Genomic DNA, 25,266 nt, shown 5'->3' on the forward strand with positions numbered 1-25,266 from the left:
CGCTGAGGACTTGCCAGCCCTGAAGGCGGGTGCAGCTCCCTGTTGTTGACAGAGCGGTTAACATAAGCACTGCAGTCTACCCTCATCAGCAGCCAGGGAGGAGGGCGGAGCAGGCCTCCCGTCTGCACTTCCTACTGGAGAATGCTGAGGTCCAGCAGGCTAAGTGCCCTGCCTGGGTCCACACTGAGGTCCAGCTATGGGCATTCAGACTCTGGTCTGAAACTCCCTACCCACTGCCCTCCCATACTCCATACTGTGCGGCCATGTGATGGGCACGAGTGTGTGGCAGGCTGGGGATGGCAGGGTAATGGGGCAGGAAAAATACAGCTTAGAAGGAGGCAGCACAGCTGCTGGGCACCTGGAGGGGGATGGGGATGCTGTCACAGGCTAGCCGGCTGCCAGCACGGGGAGGGAACTGGCACTCGGAGCTCAGCACCTCAACACTTGGACGCAGAAGCCAAGAGTTGGCCCAGGGCCATGTCATCAAACTGGGACCAAACCAGTGGCCAACCCAGGCTAGGCCCTAGGTCTCTCACAGTCAGCTCAGAGCACTTGCCCCCGTGAGTTCTAGCTACACTTAATCAGATGTGGCGCTTAGGTCTGTGGGGCCCAGGGCACTGGAAAGAGGACAATTAACTGCAGGCCCTGATGGGAGTGGAGGGTAAGACCCATGGCCAGCTTCACCCAGCCCATTCCTAGGGGTCTGTGAGGAGAGCGTTAACTGTTCAGGAACCAGGACCTCTTCCTATCTCAGACAAGGAAATAAAAACGCAAGAAGCTGTACAGATGTCACATCTGCCTTTCTACGTGCGCAGGCACACATGCTGGCCCGTTAACCAGCAGCTGGCCCTGCGCCCAGACAAGGCAGGCCCCCTGCACCTGCCGTAAAGGGATCGCTCCTAGCGGCATTCTACGGGTGAGGAAGGGTAATGGGCGGCGGCAGATACTCACCATGATGCCCGTGAGAAGACAGACACCCTTCCCACAGTACGTGTGGGGCACCATGTCCCCATAACCAATGGAAAGGAACGTGATAGAGATGAGCCACATGGCACCCAGAAAGTTACTAGTTACGTCCTGCTGGTCATGGTACCTGCCGAGGAAGGGGTGGGGGAAGACAGGAGTTAGTCAGCGCAACTGCCATTCCCGGGTTCTGAGCATACCTGGACAAAGAAGGACATTTTGATGAGGCAGAGAGAGCAGCGATAGCGGCGCACAGATCTCTCCAGGAGACGGACGCTGTTGAGGCTCTGCCCACCCAGGTCCTGCCTGCAGCTCTCCGTCCATCCCCCCCAACCCCCCACCACGAGCTTGGTCCCGGCGGTAAAATGTTTTGTCATGATTTGCACCATATTGCAGACATCCTTTTTGGTAAAATAGCTTCGGATGAAATCATGCAGTAATAAAATTTAGATTTTCCCTTCCAAGCTGACAGTCTAAATGTATGTGGATGTGATTAATCTGAAATCACAAGCTCCTGAACAGGGAAAATGTCAAAAAAAATCACCAAACGCATTTAGCAATTTCCCGTAAGAAGGTTGATGGAGCCCAAAGACTGGCACCTCCCTGGTGTCTGGAGGGAGGCTGCGGCAGCTGGGGTTCTTCGGACCTGTTTCCAGGGAAGTTTCCAGAGTCTTCGTGGAGGCATGGCCTCCTCTTCTGAGCTGGATAGAGGCTCGTGGCTGTCCTGCCCTGGGAGGAACTAGCTGGAAACATATCCCCACCATTCCCTCTGCCCAATACCCCTTCCACCCCTTCCCTCACCTCCCTCCCTTCATCTCCGAACACCAAGGCTCGCTGTGTGCCAGGCTTTGTGTCAAGTACTGAAACAGAGAGATGAACAGGATACAAGCTCTGCCCTTAGGCTTCTCAGCCCAGGGGAAGGGCCCATTTTAAGCATGTAGATATTTGAGGAAGAGTAAGGATGAGGCACCTGGAGGGCAAGAGGGAAAGGACAATGATGTTGACCCCGATGTAGGAGGGTAGGTCAGAGGCTGGAGTTTTCCTGGCAGACCAGGGGAAGGGTGTTCTGGGCAGAGGGAATAGTACTTTTGTGAAAAGCTAGGGCCCAACATGAGTGCAGCAGGTGGGCCTGGCTGCACCTGGGGTGGCAGGGCAGATGAACAAAGGTGGGTGTTTTTCTCAAAATGTTCTCTAATAGGATAAGCCTGAATGACACGGACATCACTCCTGGATAAACTCTTAGCATCAGCCTCTTGGAGGCCACTGGATGGGAAAAGTGAGATATGCCCAGGGTGACCAAACCACCCTGGTTGGATAGAGCGGAAAGCCATTTAGGAGCCTTAATCCATAGAACGGAGTTACCAACAAGGCTTACATGACATGCTTGGGACAGGGCTGAGTACAGGAGACCCTCAGAAAGTATTCGCTGCTATTGTCAGCGCTCTCCACATCCCCCACAGGGCCTGGAGCCCAGTGGGCAACTGGCAAATGTTGTTCTTCTTTCCCTTACCCCCACCCCAAGTCAGGAGTGCTGGAAAGGCCGCAGATACAGATGCATCTGGAGAGGAGCCTAAAAGCTGGGAGAAGCCTGACGGTGAGAAAGGAGGTGGAGGGTGTGTGAGTGGTGAAAGCCAAGGGCACAGTAATACGGATTTCATTTATTGACTCAAGGGGCTTCCCAGGTGGCTCTAGTGGTAAAGAACCCGCCTCCCAATGCAGGAGACGTGGGAGATGCAGGTTCGATCCCTGGGTCGGGAAGATCCTCTGGAGGAAGGCATGCAACCCACTTCAGTATCCTTGCCTAGAAAATTCTGTGGACAGAGGAACCTGGCAGGCTACAGTACCTGAGGTTGCAAAGAGTTGGGTGAAGTTACTTAGTGCATTTATTGACTCGCACTATATTAGTGGGAGCCACACAGTACAACCTACCCTGTGGTTAGTACTTTGTATACAAACACTCTAATTCTCACAACATCTTGCAATGTATTTTTACAGGTAAGCAATTGGAAGCACACAGACCTTGAGTGACTTGCCCCAAAACACACAGGACGTAACCAAAGTAAAGCCCATGCTCTTTTCACTCTTCCCGCAGCACCAGAAAGGTGGAAACGACTGCTGTGTGAGTGGGGGAATGATAAGGAAGTTTTAGCAACATGAGGACACCTGGGCTCCAGTAGCAGATGATGAGGTGGCCGTGGAGACAAAGGGTCTGATTTGGGAAGGCCTTGAATTCCAGGGTAAGAGGCCTGGATTTGGTCTTAGATGCCTTGGAAATGCTTCCAGGTCCTTGAGCAGCCGAATGACAAAATGACATGGCCCACTGGGGTGAGTGGTCTGTGGGTGGTGGACAGGATGTTTAAAAAGATGCAGCCCTGGGGTGGGGTAGCCAGGTGGGGAGCAAATAGCAAAGCCAGGACGGAGGTGCAAGCGGCAGCCTTCCTCGCACAGCTGAGCCTGGCCCGAGCAGACCCCAGTGAGCACGTCATTAGGGGGCTACTCAGCCCCAGCTTGGGGCCTCTACCAGCAGTCAGAGGGTGATCTTAGTCTTCCATAGCTGTGCACGTGACAGCATTCCCGGAACTCCAGGGGGACACTCGAAGAGCAGACAGCCCCTCCCCAAGCTCAGCTGAGAAGACGCTCTCCCTCCCCTCCCCTCCCCGCTCTGCTGGCTCCCCAGTGACACTCTGCTGCTGCCCTAAGGGCACCCTGGCTGCCTCTCCGCCCAGTGGGCCTCATCTCCCCAGGGCTGGGCCTGCGTCTGCTCACCTGGCTATACTGGAGTAGCATAGGCTGATGATCCCCAAATCTGATCCCCAAGATGGAGTGTGGCCTGCCCCAGTGCTCCAGCCCCATCCCAGGTCTGACGTGGCCTTGGACCGGCAGCCACTCTTCCCCTCCCGTTCCCCAGAGCCCTGGGGCTCTGCCAGGCCCTCGGGCTGATGTAGTCCCCTCCACTCACAGCCTGCTGCTCTTTGGCTGGGAAGAATGGTGGCAGGCTCTCAGGGCCTGTGCTGAGGTGTTGGTGGGGACTCCTTCCTTCCAGGGATGCACTTTGGAGACTGTGAAGTGGCAAGGCTCAGTGACAGATCGAATGTAGGGGCACAGAAGGGTGAAGACCTAACGGTGGCTCCATGCCACAAGCCAGCAACATGCAAACACATGGTGCAGAGTCAGGGTCTTCAGTTCATCAGACATTTCCTGGAAGGGGTCAGGTCTGAGGACAGTGACATCAAGGCAGTGCCTAGACAGGAGGTGAGCCTGTGGTCTTGAGCTTAGCTCGCCTGGCTTCAAGCCCCAGCTCTGACTTAAGTAGCTCAATGGCTGTGGGCAAATGACTTAACCTCTCTGTGACCTAGTTCCTTTATCTACTGATGGGAGGATTAAGGAAAATAATCCACCAGCAATATTAGCACAGTGCCCAGCCCAGAGTAAGTGCACACTAAATGTCAGCAATTACTGTTATTGCCGAGAGTGGTAAGTGTTATCAGTCTGAGAAAAAAATGCACAGAAAAATACAGTGGCAGACATTTACAAGCCCAGTGGATGAAGGGTCCCAGCAAGGGAGAGAAGATGAAGGGAAGGATGAAGATGAAGGGAAGGATGAAGATGTCTTGGTATTTGGGCTGGAGAACTATCTGATGTAGGGATGAAAGAAATCTGTCAGTTCCAGGACAAAGAATGGATATGGGGCACTTGCTACCTGAGAATGGTTCTAGCAGCTACATGCAAGGCTGATTAAAGAAGGCAGGCCCCAGACAGGGAGTTTGCAGGTGCCCAGGGGGAGGCAATGGAGAAACTTGAATGCCAAACCATGGGGTTTGGACTTAATTTGCAGCCTGTCCTTTGTGGATTTAATTGGCTGATTGACTTATTGGCTGTGCCTGTACATTTCCAAAGTCCTCCTTTCCTTGCTTAAACTAGTGTTCCCAAACTGCTCGGCTGCCCTCAGGACCTTGGGCCATCCTATTCATATGTGGGTGGACTCGAAGGTAAAGAGATTAGACCTCAGAGTGGAATTAAATAACAGCAACCAATCATCTGTCTCTTTAAAGTTGAGGTTTGATCTCCTGCTTTATTTTTCTCTAAATTCTCTTTATGATCTTGTGGGTTTCTTTTTCATTCACCATTTAAAATCCTCTGGTGTTAACTATGCATGCTGAGAAGAGGAAAAGGGGATCTTGAAGATGTATTCATTCATTCTTTGTCCAACTTTGAAGATCTCCCTCCTGACAGGGGCTATAGAAGATAAGAGATGAACCGGACATGCATCCTACTTTCCTGTGGCTTGGAGCATTGTCATGGAGATAAAACACACAGGCAACTCACCAAGCAGGAAGTGATGCGTGAGAGAGCTAGGCGGCTGATTCAGGACTGTGGGAGTGGAGAGGAGGGAGAAACTGTTTCCAAATCTATTCACAATTTTAGAGTGGTTTACGCTTGTCACAAATTCACGTACTAATCTCATGATATTTTTTGCGATAGACAATTTCTTTGAGAAAAGAAGTCCCAAGTTTTTCTTTAAGAGCTAAAGAGGAAAAGCTGTGGGCATGTTTTTAGGGTTAGGATAGTTATTAATTTATCATTAGAGTGTGGAATATGTTTTTTCTTGCTTTTAATATTTTGAAATAAATCATAGATATGGAAGATTGTGTGACTGGGTAAAAATGGTAGATGCTATTTTTGCTTCCTCCTCGTATCCCTCTGGGCGTCCCTCAGCTGGTAAAGAATCCTCCTGCAATGCAGAAGACCTCAGTTCGATTCCTGGGTTGGGAAGGTCCCTTGGAGGAGGGATAGGCTACTCACTCCAGTATTCTTGGGCTTCGCCAGTGGCTCAGATGGTAAAGAATCTGCCTGCAATGCGGGAGATCTGGTTTTGATCCCTGGGTTGGGAAGAGCCCCTGGAGAAGGGCATGGGAACCCACTCCAGTATTCTTGCCTGGAGAATCCCATGGACAGAGGAGCCTGGTGGGCTATGATCCATGGGGTTGCAAAGAGTCAGACACGACTGAGTAACTAAGCACAGCACAGCTTATCCCTCTACAACTCAGTTTTAGTTCCCTGCTTTTAAAAATAAGTGGGCAACCAGGAATCCCCAGACATCTGAGGAAATTCTTAAATATTAAACACACAGACCAAATCAGTCAATTAAACAAACAAAGAAAAAGGACTCTGGATCACAGACAATTAACAGAGAAGAACTCTTGAAACAAATCCGGTAATTAATATGTTAAGAGAGATAAATGAGATATTGAACCCATGAGACAAGGATAGCATATACCAAGAAAGTCCTCCCACAGGGCTGGAAGATAAATAGAGGGAGTCTCCCAAAAGGCAGAAAAAGAGAAAGAGAGGAAAATAGGAGAAAATCAGTGAATCAGTCTACCAATTCAAACACTAATTTTCAGAAACAGAACTGGCAAAAAAAAAAAAAAAGAAGAAGAAGGAGGTGAAAGAAGGAAAAGAGGGCAAGAAGTAATCATTAAAGATATCATTAAAAGATTTCCCAGAGCTGAAGGACACACGTTTCTAGATCAAGGGCCCACTGTTCCCAGCATAGTGGATGGAAATAGACTCACAGCAAGACACATTATGTGAAATTTCAGAACACCAGGGGGAAGAGGAAAGATGCTATGGAGCTTCCAGAGAAAGAGAGGTCAAACAGATGTCAGAATGACTTTGGACTTCTTCACAGAAACACTGGAAGCTAGAAGGCCATGGAATAAAGGTTTCAAAATTCTGAAGGAAAATGATCTCCAAACCAGCCAAGGCTTTCACAGATTTGCGTCCTCAGTCCCCTTTCTTCTGAAGCTACAGGAGGGCAAGCATCACCCAAACAAAAGAGTAAACCCAGGAGGAAGCCCTGAGATGGAGAAAACTGGGGATCCGCAGAGGAGACAGGCCCAGGGTGACGGTGCCTGGAGGTCCCTGGGTGACGGTCATGCACTAGGCATGAAGAACAACCTGTCCAGACAGGAACAGGTCAGACGACTCTGGGAGGTATTGCTCCAAGAAGATGAAATTGATAGAAAACCTGCAGGGCCCGAACATACTGAGAAGAAATGTAAACAACCGCCAGAGTCTCAAGTGAAATTAGTGATAAATACACAGCAACCTAAGCAAATGAACAAACACGGTAATTAACCAGGAAAAAACAAAAAGTTCTACAGGAAAGGAAAAGTTGTCCTTTACAACAAGGCTGAGCTCTGAATAGAGTCAAATTAGCGTTGGCTGGGTAATGTAAATACTGATTACTGATCTAACCAACACAGTGATATAATGATGAAAGGCGGTTGGGGGTGGGATACAGGGAGAGTTGGAGGGAAGGACCGGGAGCTAAATCCTTATCTTCCACTGTGGGAAGGGGACAGATGAGGCTGAAACCGGAGCACCGAAAAACAGCAGTATGAGCATGTCATGAAGAAACACGGAGGTAAATTTTACAATTAATTAGCAAAAGCAGGTAAATGTAGCTACTCCTGGAGACGCATAAACGGGAAAAACTGGTGGAGGATAGCAAATACCACAGAACAACGGAGTCTAAGTGTATGCAGCTGTAACTTCCATAATATCAAAATGAAACTAAACCTAGGGGAAAAAAAACCCATCGATATCCATAACATAAAATTGTTATGAAGCCTGAAAATAGAATATGCATCCTTGAACTCACTATCCTCTCGCTCCTACTTGCGTGTTCTTACCACCTTCAGCCTCGCAGATCTCCCCAGAGATCTCCAACATCCTGAATTTCATGGTTACCATGTTCTTGTTTTTCTTCACAGGGGTTTTCCTTTACATTTTTTTTTAAATTTAATGGAAGTATAGTAGGTTTACAATGTTGTGTTCATTTCAGGTGTACAGCAAAGTGATTCAGTCATATATATATATATTCATAATATGTATGTTCTTTTTCAGTTACTTTCCCCTTATAGGTTATTATAAAATATTTAGTACAGTTCCCTGCGCTATACAGTAGATCCTTGTGTGTTGTCTATTTTATATATAGAAGTGTGTATATGTTAATCCCAAACTCCTCACAGTGCTTCTACTTAGGTATGTATACCTACCTAACCAATATATAATTTAGTTTCACTTTTCTCTGAATTTCATAAAATGAAATCATACTGTAAGAGTGAGATAGGCAACCTCTAAAATGACCCCCAGTATTTCTTCTCCTGGGGTATTCACATACTTTTGTAATCCCCTCCTTTTAAGTGTGGGCTGGACCTAGTAACTTGTTTCTAAGGAATAGAACATGGCAGAATATGGGTGTCACGTCTAAGGTTTGGTTATGAGAAGACTGTGGTTCTGTCTCGGAGATCTCTACCTTGATCTCTTTTGAATACTGCCCCCTGGGAGAAGCCACACGTGTGGCAGGGGACCTCAGCCTGCCCACAACCACATGAGTGAGCCTGGAAACAGAAACCCCTAAGTCAAGCCTTGAGGTGAGACGGCGTTAACCATAATCTCGCGAGAGACCTTGAGCCAGAGGTACCCATTTAAGACGTCCCTGAATTCCTGACACACAGCAACTATGAGAGTGCAAATGTTTGCTGTGTTAAGCTGGCAAGTTACAGGGCAATTTGTTACACAGCAGTAGATAACAAATGGGGCTTCCAGGTGGCACTAATGATAAAGAACGCACCTGCCAATGCAGGAGACGTAAGAGACGCAAGTTCAACCCCTGGGTCAGGAAAATCCCCTGGAGGAGGGCATGGCAACCCACTCCAGTATTCTTGCCTAAAGAATCCCATGGACAGAGGAGCCTGGCAGGCAACCATCCATAGAGTCGCAAAGAGTCAGACATGCCTGAAGCAATTTCATGCACGCAGTTAACTAATACAATGAACTTTTCTCTGAATTGCTTTTTCCTAGTCAACATGTATGCTGATATTTGTGACTATACTGTATTCTCACTACTGTACTGCATCTCATCATATTACTACACCATCACTTACTCATTCACCTATCAAGGGCCACGTGAGTGGTTTCCAGGGTTTTCCTCTAATGGGCAATACCGATACAAACATTCCTAATCACAGCTCCTGGTTGTTCAAGAGTTTCTCTGGGACACGTACTTAAGAGTGGATTTACTGGTTTGTACATATTTAATGTCATTTGAAAATGTCATGTTATTTTCCAAAACACAGTAAAAATTAGGTTTCTACCAGTACTGGATACATGTTCCTGTAACTCCATGTTTTTATCAACACGTAATCATCTGACTTTAATTTTTGCCAAACTAATGGGTAAATTGGTATTGCGTCATGCTTTTATTTTACATTTTCCTGATGAAATCTGAATGTCAATTTATATGTTTTTTGGTCACTCATATTTCCTCTTCTGTAAAGTACTATTCATGACTTTTTTTTCATTTTTCTATTGGTTTATTTTTGTCTTTTTTTCTAATTCATTATAAGAGTTCCTTATATATTTTAGATAAAAACTTTTGTCAGTTTATATGTTGCAAATATGTTCTCCAAGTTTGTGCCAGGTCTTTTTACTTTCTTTGTAGTATTTTTTTTCTTTATAGTATTTTTGATGAACAGAAGTTTTACATTTTACTGTAGCTGAATTTATCATCATTTTAATTTATAATTAGTGACTTGCATAATTTGTTAAAGAAATCCTTTCCTATCTGCAGTTTTAAGACTTTCTTTTAAATGTTTCTAAATGTTGCCTTTCATATTTGTCTTCAGTTCAGCTAGAATTGATTTTATGTATGGTGTGAGATAGGGATACAACTTCATTTTTTTTATATGCGGCTGCTGCTGCTAAGTTGCTTCAGTCATGTCTGACTATCCCAAATCCACTTCATGAGCAGTTCATCCTTTCTCCACTGAGAATGCTACCTCTGTCATATAGATTATATGTGAAAGTGAAGCTATTTCTGGGTCCTCTACTCTGTTCCACTGGCCTTTTTGTCCAACCTGGAGTTACCTCTTTGTAACCTTTTCTAGGTACCTTCTCAGAGCCTAACACATAAAAGGTGCTTAGTAAATATTTGTGGAATGAATATGGCCTGCTTCTTGCTTTTCCTGTCCCCTTGTGAGAGTTAAGTTGCTTTAGTAATTCAGTGACGCACGTTAAAGTGACTTCAGCTGTTCTCTCTGGCAGAAAAACTTTTGTGAAAGTGGCTGCCAAATTCCCTGGGCTTGGAGTTGGTTCTCTTCTATTCACAAGAATTCAGCTTCTTGACAGTAGCTGTGACCTCGCTCTTTTCACATGCATCTTAAGTGATTTGATGGCTCTAGTCATGTATCCTGGATCTGGTTTGTCTGTTGGAAATTTTCAGGAATCAAATCAAACCTTGAAGACAAGATTCTTTGTCTTCATCGTCTAGTATTCTCCAGCTTTGTACAGTTAGACCCTAGCCCCAAGCCCCTGCGCTTATTCAGTTCTCCAGTGGAAAAACCCACATGTACCTGACTCAACGCTTTGGTGGCCTTGCAGCCTGTTGGCACTTCCCTCCTCAGAACAGTCCTCTTGGCATCTTCAGTGACTTGTCCTGCTCTCCTCCTGCTCTGACCATCCTTGTCTTCTTCAGTGTTGCTGTGCTCCAAGCTCGCCTCATACCTTTCCTGCTTCTGTATTGCCTGCCATGTCTTCACTGATCCCTTCTAAGTGACCTTTAAAGCGGCAGCTCAAAACCCATCCAAGTCTATGTGGGCCTCTGTCTGCAACCCCACACCTCTCGGCTTCTGCACTCTCCATTTACTGCCCACACGCCGCCTCGGGTAGGAGACGACTGGTGTGGACCATTGCTAGGTGTCACGGTGAACTACCTATGTTTGAGTCTGGGTTTTACTCTGTAGTATCTGCATGACCTTGTCCTCAGTTTTCTTATCTATAAAAGGGGATAAAAGACACTTGCTCCCTGGAAGAATAGCTATGACAAACCTAGACAGTGTATTAAAAAGCAGAGACATCACTTTGCCAACAAAGGTCCATATAGTCAAAGCTAAGGTGTTTCCAGCAGTCATGTATGGATGTGAGAGTCGGACCATAAAGAAGGCTGAAAGTGAAAGTGAAAAGTCGCTCAGTCGTATCTGACTCTTTGCGACCCCATGGTCTATACAGTCCATGAAATTCTCCAGGCCAGAATACTGGAGTGGGTAGCCTTTCCCTTCTCCAGGGGATCCTCCCAACTCAGGGATCAAACCCAGGTCTCCTGCATTGCAGGTGGATTCTTTACCAGCTGACTCACAAGGGAAGCCCAAGAATACTGGAGTGGGTAGCCTATCCCTTCTCCAATGGATTTTCTCAACCCAGGGATCAAACTGGGGTCTCCTGCACTGCAGGTGGAATCTTTAACAACTGAGCTATCTGGGAGGCTGAGCACAGAATTGATGCTTTCAGACTGTGACATTGGAGAGGACTCTTGAGAGTCCCTTGGACAGCAAGGAGATCAAACCAGTCCCTCCTAAGGGAAATCAACCCTGAATATTCTTTGGAGGGACTGATGCTGAAGCTGAAGCTCCAATACTTTGGCCACCTGATGCAAAGAGCTGATTCATTGGAAAAGACCCTGATGCTGGGAAAGACTGAGGGCAAGAGGAGAAGGGGGTGACAGAGGATGAGATGGTTGGATGGCATCACTGACTGAATGGAAATGAGTTTGAGCAAACTCAGGGAGATAATGATGGATAGAAAGCCTGGCATGCTGTACGTAACTCATGAGGTGGCAAAGAGTCAGACATGACTTAGCAACTGAACAACAATAACCATACTTTTACCAGCTGGCACAGAATTACCTTTAGGGTTAAATGAGCTGATATTGCTAAACCATTAGAATAGCACCCGGCACATAGCTGCAGTAAAAATGTTGGCTATTGTTGTGCCCTCTTGTGTGATACGTCTGGCCTTTTCATAGCTGAAAGAACGCAGCATCTGGAGCTGAAGGACTACCTTTCATGCCCTAACGGCTTTGTGACCTTGAACAAATTACTATCTCAGAATCTGTTTCTTCTTTAGGGAATCAGGGTGTAATAATGTCTGCCCTGACTATCTCACAAGACTGTGGCGAGGAGTGAATGTAGAAGGTCTTTGTCCTTTGGAACCTATGATACACATAAAGGGAAGTGACTGCTTCTTGGAGAGCCTCCCACCTGGAGCATCTCCCACCTGGAGTTTTGTCCTAGTGAAAAGGGCAGCCACAAGGGGACATGGAGGAGAAGAGGCAGCAGACGCTGCCCCATAGGAAAAGTCATTCATTCCTCCCAGGTTCTCCTTTCACTCATCCTTGTCCCGCTGCTGGGGGTTGACCACAGCCCTTCTGCATGGTGATGTGTAGTGTCAATCCCTTATCACTATCCAATCCTATCTGCCTCATCTTCAGTGTATATCCAGAATATGGGCAGCCCCCGCCAGCTTTGCTGCCTCCATCTGGCCCAGGCCTACCTCCTCGCCTGGACCGCTGCAGCAGTCACCTAACTGACTCCCCTGCTTCTGCCTATATCACCCCCACTCACCACCCACTGACAGCAACTCGATTGGTGCTTGCAAAACAGTATGACAGACCATGTCACCTGTATCCCTCAGACCAACAGCCCAAGTCTGCATGTGTCTCAAGAACCCTCCCCCACAGCGCTGGGACCTCTCCGACCCCATATGCTAGGAGCTGCCCCCTCAGCCACGCTGTTCCTGCCGTCTGCTGTCTGTACAGCTCCTTCCGTAGCCCAGCTTTACTCCGTCTCAGAGTTGGGATCCCTGCCATTCCTTGTACCTGGAAGGCTCTCACCTCAATTAATTGCAGGCTTTTGCTCAAAGTCAACTTCTCAGGAAGGTGCTCCCTGTCTAATCTATTTAACTACTGCGGCCCCAACCCCACCACACCCCACCTTCCTCTCCTGCATCACTTTTCTCCACGTGAGTGTTAGCCCCTGACATAACACACGTTTGGCTTATTTTTTGTGTGAATTGACTGTTGATACCTGTTTGAATACCAGCTTCAGGGATATCCCTTATGGTCCAGTGGCTAAGATGCTGTGTTCCCAATGCAGGAGGCCAGAGTTCGATCCCTGGTAAGGGAACTAGATTCCACATGCTGCAACTAAGACCTGGCACATCCAGATAAATGTATATATATATACATTTTTTTTTTTTTAAGAAAAAAAAAAGAATACAAGCTTCATGAAGAAAAAGACTTTCTCTACTTTGTCTACTACAAAGTAGACAAATATTTGCTGAATGAATGAATTAGTGATCCTATTTTGTTTTAATTATAAGCCAGCAGGACAAGTTCAGTGGGGTAGGAGCTGTTACTCCAATTTTATAATAAAACAATGAGAAGATCAGGAGACTAGGCAACCTCCCTAACTTCTCACCGCAAGTGAGTAAATAAGCTGGGCCAGAAAGCTATCTGTTTTCTGATTCGAGAAACGGTGGCTGCAGTGTGCAGGGCACAGGGAGGGGTGTGGCGGCAGTGTCTGTGGATGCCAGACTGTCCTAGCTCGCCGGAGCCCCTGCTTAGTCCCCACTAGCAGGACAGATTGCCAGGGGACTGGCGAGTACGTACCGGCTTGGATCAGGGGGCTTGAGAAGCTCTACCTAACAGAAGACGTTTTCATGGAGTCCTGGGTTCTACTCCCATCCCTACCTCCGCCTGTATGTTGGTGGCCAGTATAATCAAGCCCTGATTACCAAGTGCCCTCAGCATGCAAGGACATTTGATTCCAGCCTTGGGGAGAAAACTGCCATTTTTAAGCATCTTATGAGCCTTTGTTTAGGAGGATTTGAGAAATGCTTGAGGCACATGAAAGGATGTCATGAAATTCAAAGTCAGCTGCACAGTAAATGGCTTATTATGGTGACTTTAGGGTTATTCCATTATTCTAGCTACAGGTGAATTCACATCAAGACCAAACCCCCCCCAAAAGTTTTTTCTTTTCTTAAAAACAATTTCCCTTCTAAACATCTTATGAAATAAATGGCCCTGGAGGCCCAGGGCTAAGCATCAGCCTCCTGGACCATGTGTCTGATGACACAAGTATCCGTGAAGTCATTCGCTCATCTGTCTCATTTCTATAGTCGATGCCCTATTTTTTTTAAAGAGTTGGCTTTGAATTTAGGAAAGTAAGGATGTTCCCCTCCACCAGGTAATTCAAGGCGACAGCCCTGAATCTCTCCAAGGCAAATCTAAATCCAGTCTTTTATTTCCAGCCCCAAGAACTCACAGCATGGGTGCAAAGCCTCTGGTTATTTTTAAAGGGGAAGAAAATCATCACCACCAAAACAGACGACTCCAACAAACAAGTTGCGGCATGTCACCAAACAGAAGTGGCTTGCGGTTTTTCTGTGAACATAGCGGGCATGGCTTTCTCCCTCAGAGGCGGTGGCCTGCACGTCTCTCTGGTAGCTTTCTTCAGAGACTTTCGCCAAATTGGGAGACTCGGGACATCTGGCTGGTGTCATACGTCTGGGTGCAGCCTCTCTATGGGGAAGTCTGAACAAGAACATCAGCTCAGCTTTTCTTGGGGTGTGTTTGTCTTCCCTGGGGTCTCTCCCTCCCCGTGTTTGGCTGAGAAGTTTTGTTCAACTTCCCCACTTTGCAAATGGTTGCAGCATTTGAGGGAGGCCAGCTGCCATTCCTTCCACAGTCCATTTTCTCCGCAAAGGGGAGTACTGTCAACCTCTTTGAATGGTTATTAAATTAAAAACCAGATGGTTCATCTGGCAAAGCCTTCTGAGTCAGTTTCTCTATTTGCAATGTTTTCTTTCTTCTTATTAAAAAATATTTCCATGTTTCCTGATTTGGAAATGTTTAATAAAATGCATGAAAATGGAGAAAAACAATATGTTTGGAAGAAGCACTGTTCCCATGGGAAGCGCGTCCTCCACGCTCTTTGGAGGTGGCGTGGCGGAGACGGGATGAGAGTTCAGACCCCAGCCCTGCCATCTGTTCTCTGTGTGACCTGGGTAAGGAGCTCATCTCCCCACGCCTTGGGCTTTCCTTCCATAAAACAAAATGTAAAACATCTCCCATGGGATCATGCTGATGGTTAGGTGAGATAACAAATATAAGACCCCAAGCAGCATCTGGCAGGCACTGGGGCTCACCAAGAGAGTTCATTCGGTCAACAGCTGTCGGTGAGCCCTTACTATGTGCCTTGGCACCGACTTCAGGGAACTTACAGTCCAGGGAAGGAGGCTGACACCCAGCAACACAAAAGCTAGAAAAGGCTGACTTGGAACTGAGACACATGCTGACAGGCAGCATGGGGTGCGCTAAGCAGGGACACCCTCTGAGGTTGCAGAGCCCCCCAGGATGAGCAGGGGTGAGGCTGGAGTGCAGGGCAGGAGGGGGGTGCGCCAGGTGAGGAGCCGGGAGGACATGGAGGGAGATGCAGGGCGGGTAAAGGGCACTCTCTCCAAGCACCAGCACTGGGCCTTGCCGAGCAGAGCAGCATGAACAGGCTGGCTCCATCAGCCTCACCATCATCGGCTGCCGGGGTCCTTGTCTCCCTTCTTCCCCTTTCTCTGTCTTCCTCTCCATTGCCTGTTTGTCTGTCTTCTCTCTCACCCGCTTTCTCCCCTCCCTCCTTTGAAACACCCCCCTCACATCCCTCTGTCTCTCCCCCCTGGCTCAATCTCTTCCTCACCCTCTCCTGTGAGGAGAGCCTCCCCACAAAGGGAGGGGGGCTTCTGCCGCCAATGAGCTGACAGTCCCTGTGGGGCCACCAGTCTTTCTTCGCCTCAGCTTGGTTTTGCTTATCCAGAAAACTTATATCCTGTACCTACTGGGTGGTCAGATACCAATATCAGGAGATGAAACAGCTCGGAGTCCCTGCTCTGGGACACCCCCGCAGAGTCAGACTCCTGGGATGAAGTGGGGAGGACTGCGCCAGAATAAGACCGCATGTCGTTGTCCTCCCAGGGCCCGGAGACCACCGCCCTCTGCCCTTCCAGTGGAGGTTTCAGCTGCCACCCCCAGGCCTCTCTGTGTGTGTCTGCGTGTGTGTGCTCAGTTGCTTAGTCGTGTCCAGCTCTGTGCAGCCCCATGGACTATAGCCCACCAGGCTTCTCTGTCCATGGAATTTCCCAGGTAAGAATACTCAAGTGGGTTGCCATTCCCCACGCCAGGGTATCTTCCAACCCAGGCATCGAATCCCCACCTCCTGTGTCTCCTGCACTGGCAGGTGGATTCTTTACCACTAGCACCACCTAGGAAGCTCTCCCAGGCCTCTGAAACCAACGCAGACCTCCCCTCTGACCGTCCAACCCATGGACCCACCTGCCAACACGGGACATATCCAGGGGACAGCAGGTAAATTAATTCAGCTTATCTGAACCCTGCTCATCACCTACCCCTCCCTGTGCCCAGATCCTTCCAGATCCATCCTCTTCCTCCTGCATTTCCTGTCTGTGGGCAATAACACCACCCGGCTACTCCAGGATGCTAGAGTGTTCGCAGAGTTCTTCCACTATCACCCCACATCCAGTGAGTTGGAGTGTCAATTTGGGTTCCTTTAGCTCTTTCTCCTTTTTGGCCACAACATGCAGTATACAGGATCTTAGTCCCCCAGCCAGGGATGGAGCCCGTGCTCCCTGCTCTTGGGAGCACAGAGTCTTAACCACTGGACCACCAGGGAGGTACCTCCTCTAGTTCTTTCAAATCCGTTCCTCACTCCCATCCCTGCCACCACCTCCGCCACTGCTATAGAGGTGCATCCTGTCCCATGTCCAACATGGCAGCAATCTCCCAACTAGCCTCCTTGACTCACAGTCATCTGTGCTCCCCTCACACACTGGAGCCAGGGAAGTCTTTCCAAGACAAAAGACTCTCCTACACTCAAAACCCACCAGCAGCTCCCCACTAGACTACAATGGGGGGTGGTGGGCTATTCTGCAGCCTCAGTGTGGAGAATACCTCAGGCATTCCCAGTGTGGAGATACACTTTGACACACCAATAACCTCTCCAGGACTAATAGTAGTTGAACAGTTGACATTTGAGAAGGATTTACAAGGTAGTTTCAAGGTTATCACTATGATAACATCACTCTCGCTGTCTTATACTCTGATTTGCGTTCTCCAACAGAAAGGAAGGGCAGGGACTCCAGCTAGGCTGGCAGAAATGATTTATAATCCATGGCACACCCACAGCAGAAGTCACGTATCTCAAAACCATCGTTCCTGCATTATTGGAATAACAGAAAAAAGTAAATAAATAAGGTTGGTTACTGTTGTCTATGACAGAGGATTAAATCCAAACTCCTTAGACTGGCCTGGCCCCTGCCCACCACTCTAACCCTGAGTATAGCTGCAGCCTCACTGACCCCCTGGCAAGCAACTACTTACTTCCTCTCCTACCCTGTGCTCCCCAACCTCTAAGCTCTGCTTGTGCTGGTCCCTCTGGCTGGAGTACCCTCAGGCCCAGAAAATTACCTCCTCCAGAAAGCATTCCTGGATTGAGCCCCTGCTGCAGAGCACCCTTAGCCTCATGGTCCTCTCTGTCCCTCCCACTGCGGGATCTAATCTTGTGCTTGCTCCTGAGGCTTGCTCTTTTCCACGGTCCTGAGCCAGCCCCAGTGGTCAGGCACTAGGAGGAAGCTCTGAGAATCGGCGGAAGGAGGCAGTGAGTAAACAACAGTCCAGGGGAGGTGCTGCTTAAACCTGATCTCATCTCACTCACCTCTGTGAGCCTCCGGTTTCTCACAGCTGCCATCTTTGGTTTTCATTCAGTTCTACCCTCCTGGGCCATGGTCTTCCACCTGGGAGTTTTCTCTCTCCTAGTTGAACCTTTTCCCAACATCAATCAGAGTGTCATTCGGAAGCAAAGAGGCTTCATGGATCTTAGTGTTTTATATATGGAGACAAGAATAACAGTGGTTGGGATTCTTGCAAGATATTTCATCAAAGACCTTAGTGATGATCTATTTCTCATCTCCTTTTATTTCTGGGGCTAACTCTATGAAGTGGGTAGGACTGGATATATAATCCTATTTTAAAAAGTAACAGTCATCATCATTTGTCAAATGACAGCCGTGTACCATGTGGGCCAAACCTTTCTGTGTATCATCTCACTTAATCCTCACAATAACAAGGTTTGCAATGGTCATTTCCTGTGTTCCTGAGTTGGAAACGGAGGCTCAACCAGATGACAGAACTTGCAGAAGATAACATGTAAGTGTGAGCTTGGGTCTGGCGGATTCCTCAGCCCCATCTTTGACATTATTACGCCTTTAGGTGGCGCTAAGTGGTAAAGAACCCACCTGAGAGAAGCAGGTTTGATCCCTGGGTTGGGCAGATCCCCTGCAGGAGGGCATGGCAACCCACTCCATATTCTTGCCTGGAAAATTCCATTGACAGAGGAGTCTGGTGGGCTACACTCCATAGGGTCTCACGGAGTCGGACACTACTGTTAGCATGGAAGAGTCTAGGATGCTTAGGACACGGAAGCAACTTAGCACACACATGCCTCTGAAGTGAAGGCCCAGTAAAGTTGACAGGAGAGATTGCTGGGGATGCGCCCTGTCTTGGGTATCTGATCCTGGATCTATATTACAATGAGCCAACTTCACGAGGGAGTGAACCGACGCCAGGGCTGCCCTGTTACAGCAGCGTAGGTTGTGCGCTGTGCAACTGCGGGGAGCGCCATTCACACAGCAGTTAATGTGAATGGCGCCCCCTGGAGTGCAGTGCCGCGTAGGCAGTGGTCCCAGCTAGAGCCTCAAAGGGAAGAAGCGTGTCTTTCTCCTCTCCGTTCTGCCTTCCGAGAGAATTCAAGGCAGGCAGCTCCCCAGGCGAGGCAATGTTGAGGAGGGCCCAGAGCTGCAGTCTTACCTGGGCAGCGTTAGAGTGGGAGGGAGGTGGGGGCTGCTCTGTGACCAAGAACAAAGAGAAGCCGGATGGAAGAAATACCCTGGGAAGGCGTTTTTTTGTTACTGTTTCCCAGAGCAGTGGGGATTCCAGGGCAGGACGTGGGAGCTCCGGTTGGGCAGCTTCCCCTGCCACGGAGAATAGGGGATGCCAAGCAGGTGAGTGGGAAGAATTCTAACTCGGCAGAGGCAACCAAACCCATCTGGGGAGCCTGGCTGTGGGGCTTGGGGGCCTGCCTGTGGAGGGAGCTGCCTCTAACCCCTTTCCAAAAGCTTGGGCGTCCAGATGGCACACATCCTTGGACTTCCGGGGGCGGGCTTTGGCCACGTGAAGAGTGACAAAGTCTCTGGCAGGCTCTCAGGGGCTGGTCCAGGCCTGCCAGTGCCACAGCCAAAGCACCCAGACCTTGGCTCATATGATTAACTGGAAGATCCTAGAACACATTAGAAAGAAGTCGAGTTCTGAAGCTGAGGACTTAGGCGGAAAAGGGAATGGAGACGGTCAGCACCTGCACACCCCAGCCCATGCCCCTAGGGGGGCTTTCTTGCTAGAGGAACTTCTAAATCTTCAGAGCTGGCACACCCCCAAGGTCTACAAGAGCAGCAGCTGGAAGGAAAGCCTCCTGTGCTGGGGCCTCCTTGCTCATCTCTGTGGCCCCAGGAACAGAATGAAGCGATCCAGCTGGAGAAGAAGAGCCCAGAGCATCCCAAATTCTTTTTTTCTGCCTCCTGAACTGAGAGATTCTTGCTGGAGAAAGAGAAGGAGCAAGGCAGAAGAGAGATGACCCACCTGGAGTTTCTTCTCACTTGCAGGACCTGGAGAGGGAGGTATAAAATCCCATGTGCCATCAGCAGCCCCCTTGGGAGCTCCATCTGCTCCTCTGAGACAGCAGGGGGCCCCAGCCCCATGCAGCTGCAACCCCCAACACAGGTTGGAGAGCTGGCCAGGTAGAGGAGTGGGCAGCTGAAGCTTGCCTCTCTGATGCCTCATGGGGCCATTTTGGAAAGACACAGATTTCCTAAATGGGCCTGATGGTGACAAGTGTCCTCAGGAACACGACGTGGCTGTGCTGGCAGAATGGGACTCTCCTAGAGAGCATTAACCAGAGGCCCATGGCTCCCAACCTCTGGGCCTTTCTAAGGAAGGGAGAAAACAACCATGGTCATACCACCAAACTCCTGGGCAGGAGGCGCTTTGCCTGTTGGGTAGGCTTTGTCTCTGGGAGTCACTGAGACTTGGGGCTGCCTCTAGCCCCACAAACCTCATTCTTTCCAGGTAAGGAAATGGAGGCTGGAGGGGAGTGTGCTGGGCCCAAGTACACTAGGCTTCTCCTCACCATGCTGCCTCTTCCTCCTCCACAAAGTACTCATCATTCAGCCTGTCATTCACCCGACAGTCAGCCCCAGGAGAGAGCCACTCAACAGGGAGTTTGGATGCTCTCCAACTTGTGTGATACAGCCAAGTCGCTTCCCTTCTCTGGACCTTGATTTCTTCATGTAAAACGTGAGGATTTTTCTAGTTCTAAGGTAGGTGTTTCTCTGATGACACTCTACCCCCACTCAACCGCCACCCAGTCTCTGGGAAGCGTGTGGCTGGGTTGACTGCAGATATAGAAGCCAGTTATCTTCACAGACAGGAGGCCTTTTACATCCCATGGGGAACAAGATGAACTAAGAGCTTGGCTCAAGTGGAAACCATCCAGCAACCTCCACCCAGATCCAGCTAGCCACCCCTCGGGCAGCCATAGCAGGTGGCCACCAAATCAAACAGAACCTCTGATGGCTCCTCCCCAGGACTTCTGACCACTCAACACCTGTGATTCCTGAAACAGAACAGGAGAGGGTGAGCTGGCGCCCCCGCTGTTTTAGAAGAGTCAGAACGGTTACACTCCAAGTCACCTGAGCCTGCCTGACTGTCGTTCTCCCTTCTCCTCCTCCCCAACCACCCTGGAGAGGCCCCCGGAGCCTGATCCATCCCAGCGGCCCAGCCCTGGCTCTATTTTACAGGATGCAGCCATCACAGAAGATGCTTGTTACATGTTGCCAGGCAACAAAATGCTGCCTGAAAACTACAACCCACCTCTGACACTTCATAGGGCTGGAAACCAGCAGATGAGAGGAGCCTGCCAGAACAAAGGGGAAGCGTCAGGAGGGAACACGTTGGAGCTGAGCAACCGCAGAAGCAAAATGAAAGAGCCCAGACAGTTGTATAAAGTGCCAAACAGCAAACAGATGGGGAGGAAAAACTGACTCACTGAAATGAGGGAGACAGACAGAGAAGGCTCCATGGAGGAGAGCCCTCCGCGAGTCAGGTCCTCAAAAGGCCTCCTTTATTTTCTTTTTGGTAAAATCTGTCATGATTAGAGCTGAGGTTGTTGATAAGGGGGATGATGGTAATGATAATGATGATGATTCCTTAGGCAAACACTTATCTATTAGCTTCTACTTTGATGAGCGATATTATGAAACACCCTCAAGCAATGGCACGATTTTTCGCAGACTTTCCAGGAAATATGATTATTTCCTAAAAGGAAGATCTCCACAGGCATCATCATCACCCCCTCACCCAAATACAAGGTCATGCGCTTGTTAGCTTAAGTGACCTTGGGGTCTGAAATCTCAAGCACTGAGTGGATCAGGGAGAGCCAAGCCCAGGGGATGCCCAGGCTGAATGGCTCCCCGGCTGCCAAGGGGACTTCAGAGGAGATTCTGGGCCATCAGCATGGGAATGTCCCAGGCAGAGTACCCTCCCTCTCCAGTCAGGATCCCTGGGCCAGCAGTGAGATGCTGCCTCACATACCTCTCAAAGCCTCCATTCCTTCGCTTCTAAGATGGAAAAATTACTGCTGCCCCACCTACCTCACAGAGTGCAGGGCACAAGGAGAAAGTGCATAGAATGAAAAGCCATGAACAAGAGGACAGTGTCCCTGACTTATTCAAAAATAATGCCTACCAAAAAAATAATAATAATACCTAACCGGACTTCCCTGGCAGTCCAGTAGTGAAGACACTGCACGGGCGTGGGTTCAAGCACTAGTTAGGGAACTAAGATCTCATATTCTGTATGGCACGGCCGAAAAACAAACAACAATAAAGCCTAACCTCCTACAAGTGCAGGGCATTCTAGAAAACACTCTCTTAAACACTTACCATCTGCTGGGTGAGAGGCAATTAAGAAGCACCTTCACACAATGGTGGTGGGTTACCCCCACAGCCCTTGGCTTCAGTGTTTCTATCAGTGCAATGGAGATAACACCATAAAAGATTCTTGGGATGGTTAAATGGAATGACGAATGCAAGAATCCAGTACTCAACAAATGATGGCTCTCCTTCTCCTTCCTCAGGCTTGAGGTCATCCTTAACTAGACTTCCGAGACCCTGGCTCAGTCTCATGAGCCCTCTGGCTTTGCCTAATTTGGCCGCAGCAACGGTCTGGCAAACTCAGGAGGACATAGTCTAATTTCTGCAATAATGAAAAGCCTCAAGACACATTTACTCCCTAAATAAAATACACAGTTTAAATTATAAACAAGAACAAAACAAATTAAGAATGCTGGTAACTGGGAGCAATTTCATATGTTAAACTTGACAAAATAATTACAAAGCTACTACCCAGTTAACTGTATTCACATTTACTTAACTCTGTAAGTTTGACAATACAGCTGTTTACTTTATTAATTTTGACATGTACTTTCTCAGAAAACGTCTAGCCAGTCTCCAACCCCACCTGCGCCACCCCCTAAAATCTGACATCACAGAATTCAGAGATGATGGGCCATTTCCATCTGTACCTGCTAATAGGAAGTGGCTTCCCACTAAAAGTTGCTGTTTGTTTTTCTACAGCACCGATCACAATTTCAATCTAGGTAGCAGATAGCATGCCCTTAAACACATGATAAGTTGACCTCAGAGTCCCAGCTGAAAGCAAAAGTTAATTCGCTTTGCACAGTTGGCTTTTTCTCCTTTAGCCCCAACACAATCACAGAAGACAACCCCCAAATTCAACAAATAACCCAAGAATGTGATAGCAGGTAGTCAGGATCCCAGGGTCCCAGGCCACTTCTGCCCTATGAGTCAGGGACAGGACAAATCACCAAGCCTCATTGAGTCGCCATGTTCTAATCCACTAAACAGGGTCTCTGGACTCTATTCTGCCTGCTTACTTCTCTGGGTCATTGGGAGAAACAGAAGAGCGTGAGTCCTGGATTTTATGTGTTCCCCAGCCTTTCATGCCTTCTCTTATTTGAATTTCATACTTAAATATAGGAAGTAGGTGAGACAGGCTTATATCTCCAACCTACAGATCAGAAGAATGAGGCTCAGCAAAGGAAAAGATCCAGTGTTCCCCAAGAACCATCTACACTCATAGGTACTTGTCTTATTTAATAGAGGGTAAATGACTGTGAAGAAGGCTGAGCGCCAAAGAATTGATGCTTTTGAACTGTGGTGTTGGAGAAGACTCTTGAGCTAAAGCTGAAACTCCAGTACTTTGGCCACCTCATGCGAAGAGTTGACTCATTGGAAAAGACTCTGATGCTGGGAGGGATTGGGGGCAGGAGGAGAAGGGGATGACAGAGGATGAGATGGCTGGATGGTATCACTGATTCGATGGATGTGAGTCTGAGTGAACTCCGGGAATTGGTGATGGACAGGGAGGACTGGCATGCTGTGATTCACGGGGTCGCAAAGAGTCGGACACAACTGAGCGACTGAACTGAACTGAACTGAGCTGAAATGACTCGCCTGGCTTCCCGGGTGGCGCTAGTGGTAAAGAATCTGCCTGCCAGTGCAGGAGACCTAAGAGACCCGGGTTAGATCCCTAGGTTGGGAAGATCCCCTAGAGAAGGAAATGGCAGCCCACGTCAGTACTCTTACCTAGAGAATCCCATGGACAGAGGAGCCTGGAGGGTTAGGTCCATAGGGTTGCAAAGAGTCAGACACGACTGAAGTGGCTTAGCACCCACGCATTACAATCATTGCTAATGTTACTGAAACTGAACTAAATGGGTTCTAGTGTAGGTTAACTATAGAAGGCCTTGAACACTAAAACAAGGAATGTGACATAACCTTCTAAGGGAGCAACTGCAGGACTTTTAGGGGTAACAGAATGTATCTAGTGATAATATAATTTTAGGTCAGAGGAGCTACTTCTACAATCCAGTGTAAGATGACAGGGATCTGTGTCTGGGAGGCAGCAGGAAGAGCTGAGTCTGAGAGACATTACAGTGTAAGAACCATAGGGCTTAAGGTCTGAATAAGGGTTGAAGGGGGGTGGGCATAGGCACAAAGATAGTGAACAGTTTTGAGCCTGTGGGATAGTTATGCCCCAATAGTCCTTCTCCCCTTCTTCACTGGTAAAAGAGCCCAGGGATGAGTAATGGCTGCCAACAATAAAGACTACATTTTCCCAGCCACGTGAATGAGCAATGAATGTGAATGGAAATGACATGTGTTACTTTTAAGAAATGTCTTTAGAGGAAAAAAAAGCACACATTATTTTGTCCCTTCCTCCCTCCTGCTGGCTAGAACGTAGATGGGATAGCCAGAGCTCTGGCAGCCTTCTTGAACTACGAGGAAGAGGCCACATACCAAGGCTGGCAAGACAAGCCAGAAGAAGCCTGGGTTCCTAATGCCACGAAGCGCCACACCTGCTTCTTACTGACCCTTTCCCAGTCTTCTTTCGCATAAGAAAGAAAGTTCTATTTTGTTCAAGCTGCTCTTTGGGTTCCCTGTGATTTGCAGCTGAAAACTAATACTAACTGGAAAAGTTCTTAAGAAAAAGAAGATAGAGAAGCAGAGGGAAATGAGGGGCAGCGGGGTGAGTTTGGAAGGACTGATGCTGGAGCTGAAGCTCCAATGCTTTGGCCACCTGATGTGAAGACAAGACCCTGATGCGGGAAAGACTGAAGGCAGGAGGAGAAGCGGGTGACAGAGGATGAGATGGTTGGATGGCATCACTGATTCAATGGACATGAGTTTGAGCAAACTCTGGGCAATGGTGAAGGACAGGGAAGCCTGTGTGCTGCAGTAGGGGGTCGCAAAAGTTGGACGCAACTTAGTGACTAAACAGCAACAACGATGACTTTGAACAGAGGCCTAATACGTGGGACACTCAGTCTTGGCCGGGTACACAGGAGGCAGTCAAGGACTCTACTCCGCCGCCGCCACCCTTCTAAGCCACCATTCTCTTTTGCCTGGTCTGTGCAATGGCCTTCTAACTCATCCTCCTGGTAGTTTTCGTGCCCATTTCCAATTTATTCTCCACAAGGTGCAGAGTGACAGTCTTAGAATGAACGAGGTTGTATTACTTTCTGACTTAAAACTTTCAGAGGCCTCCCACTGCACTTGCCTTTGACCCCTTAACACGGCCCCTGGAGTCCCCTCTGCAGCTCAGGCCTTGCAGTCGCATGCTCATCCATATCACTCTCCTTCCAGCCTCTCCACAACCATGCTCTTTGCCAGCTCAGGACCTTTGTAGGTGCTATTCCC

The 25,266-nt window shown here is 48.5% G+C and overlaps 1 protein-coding gene across 11 annotated transcripts in view; it reads right to left on the reverse strand.

The window, feature by feature from the left end:
• Positions 1-25,266, reverse strand: part of KCNN3 (potassium calcium-activated channel subfamily N member 3) — a 163,391-nt gene that overhangs the window by 23,084 nt on the left and 115,041 nt on the right. For all 11 annotated transcript variants that reach the window (XM_069543693.1, XM_069543762.1, XM_069543729.1 and 8 more), the window contains exon 4: positions 952-1,093. In XM_069543693.1, coding sequence (XP_069399794.1) covers positions 952-1,093 — 142 coding nt within the window. The remainder of the gene's footprint in view (positions 1-951; positions 1,094-25,266) is intronic.

This window comes from Ovis canadensis, chromosome 1 (genome assembly GCF_042477335.2).
Source record: "Ovis canadensis isolate MfBH-ARS-UI-01 breed Bighorn chromosome 1, ARS-UI_OviCan_v2, whole genome shotgun sequence".
NCBI lineage: Eukaryota > Metazoa > Chordata > Mammalia > Artiodactyla > Bovidae > Ovis > Ovis canadensis.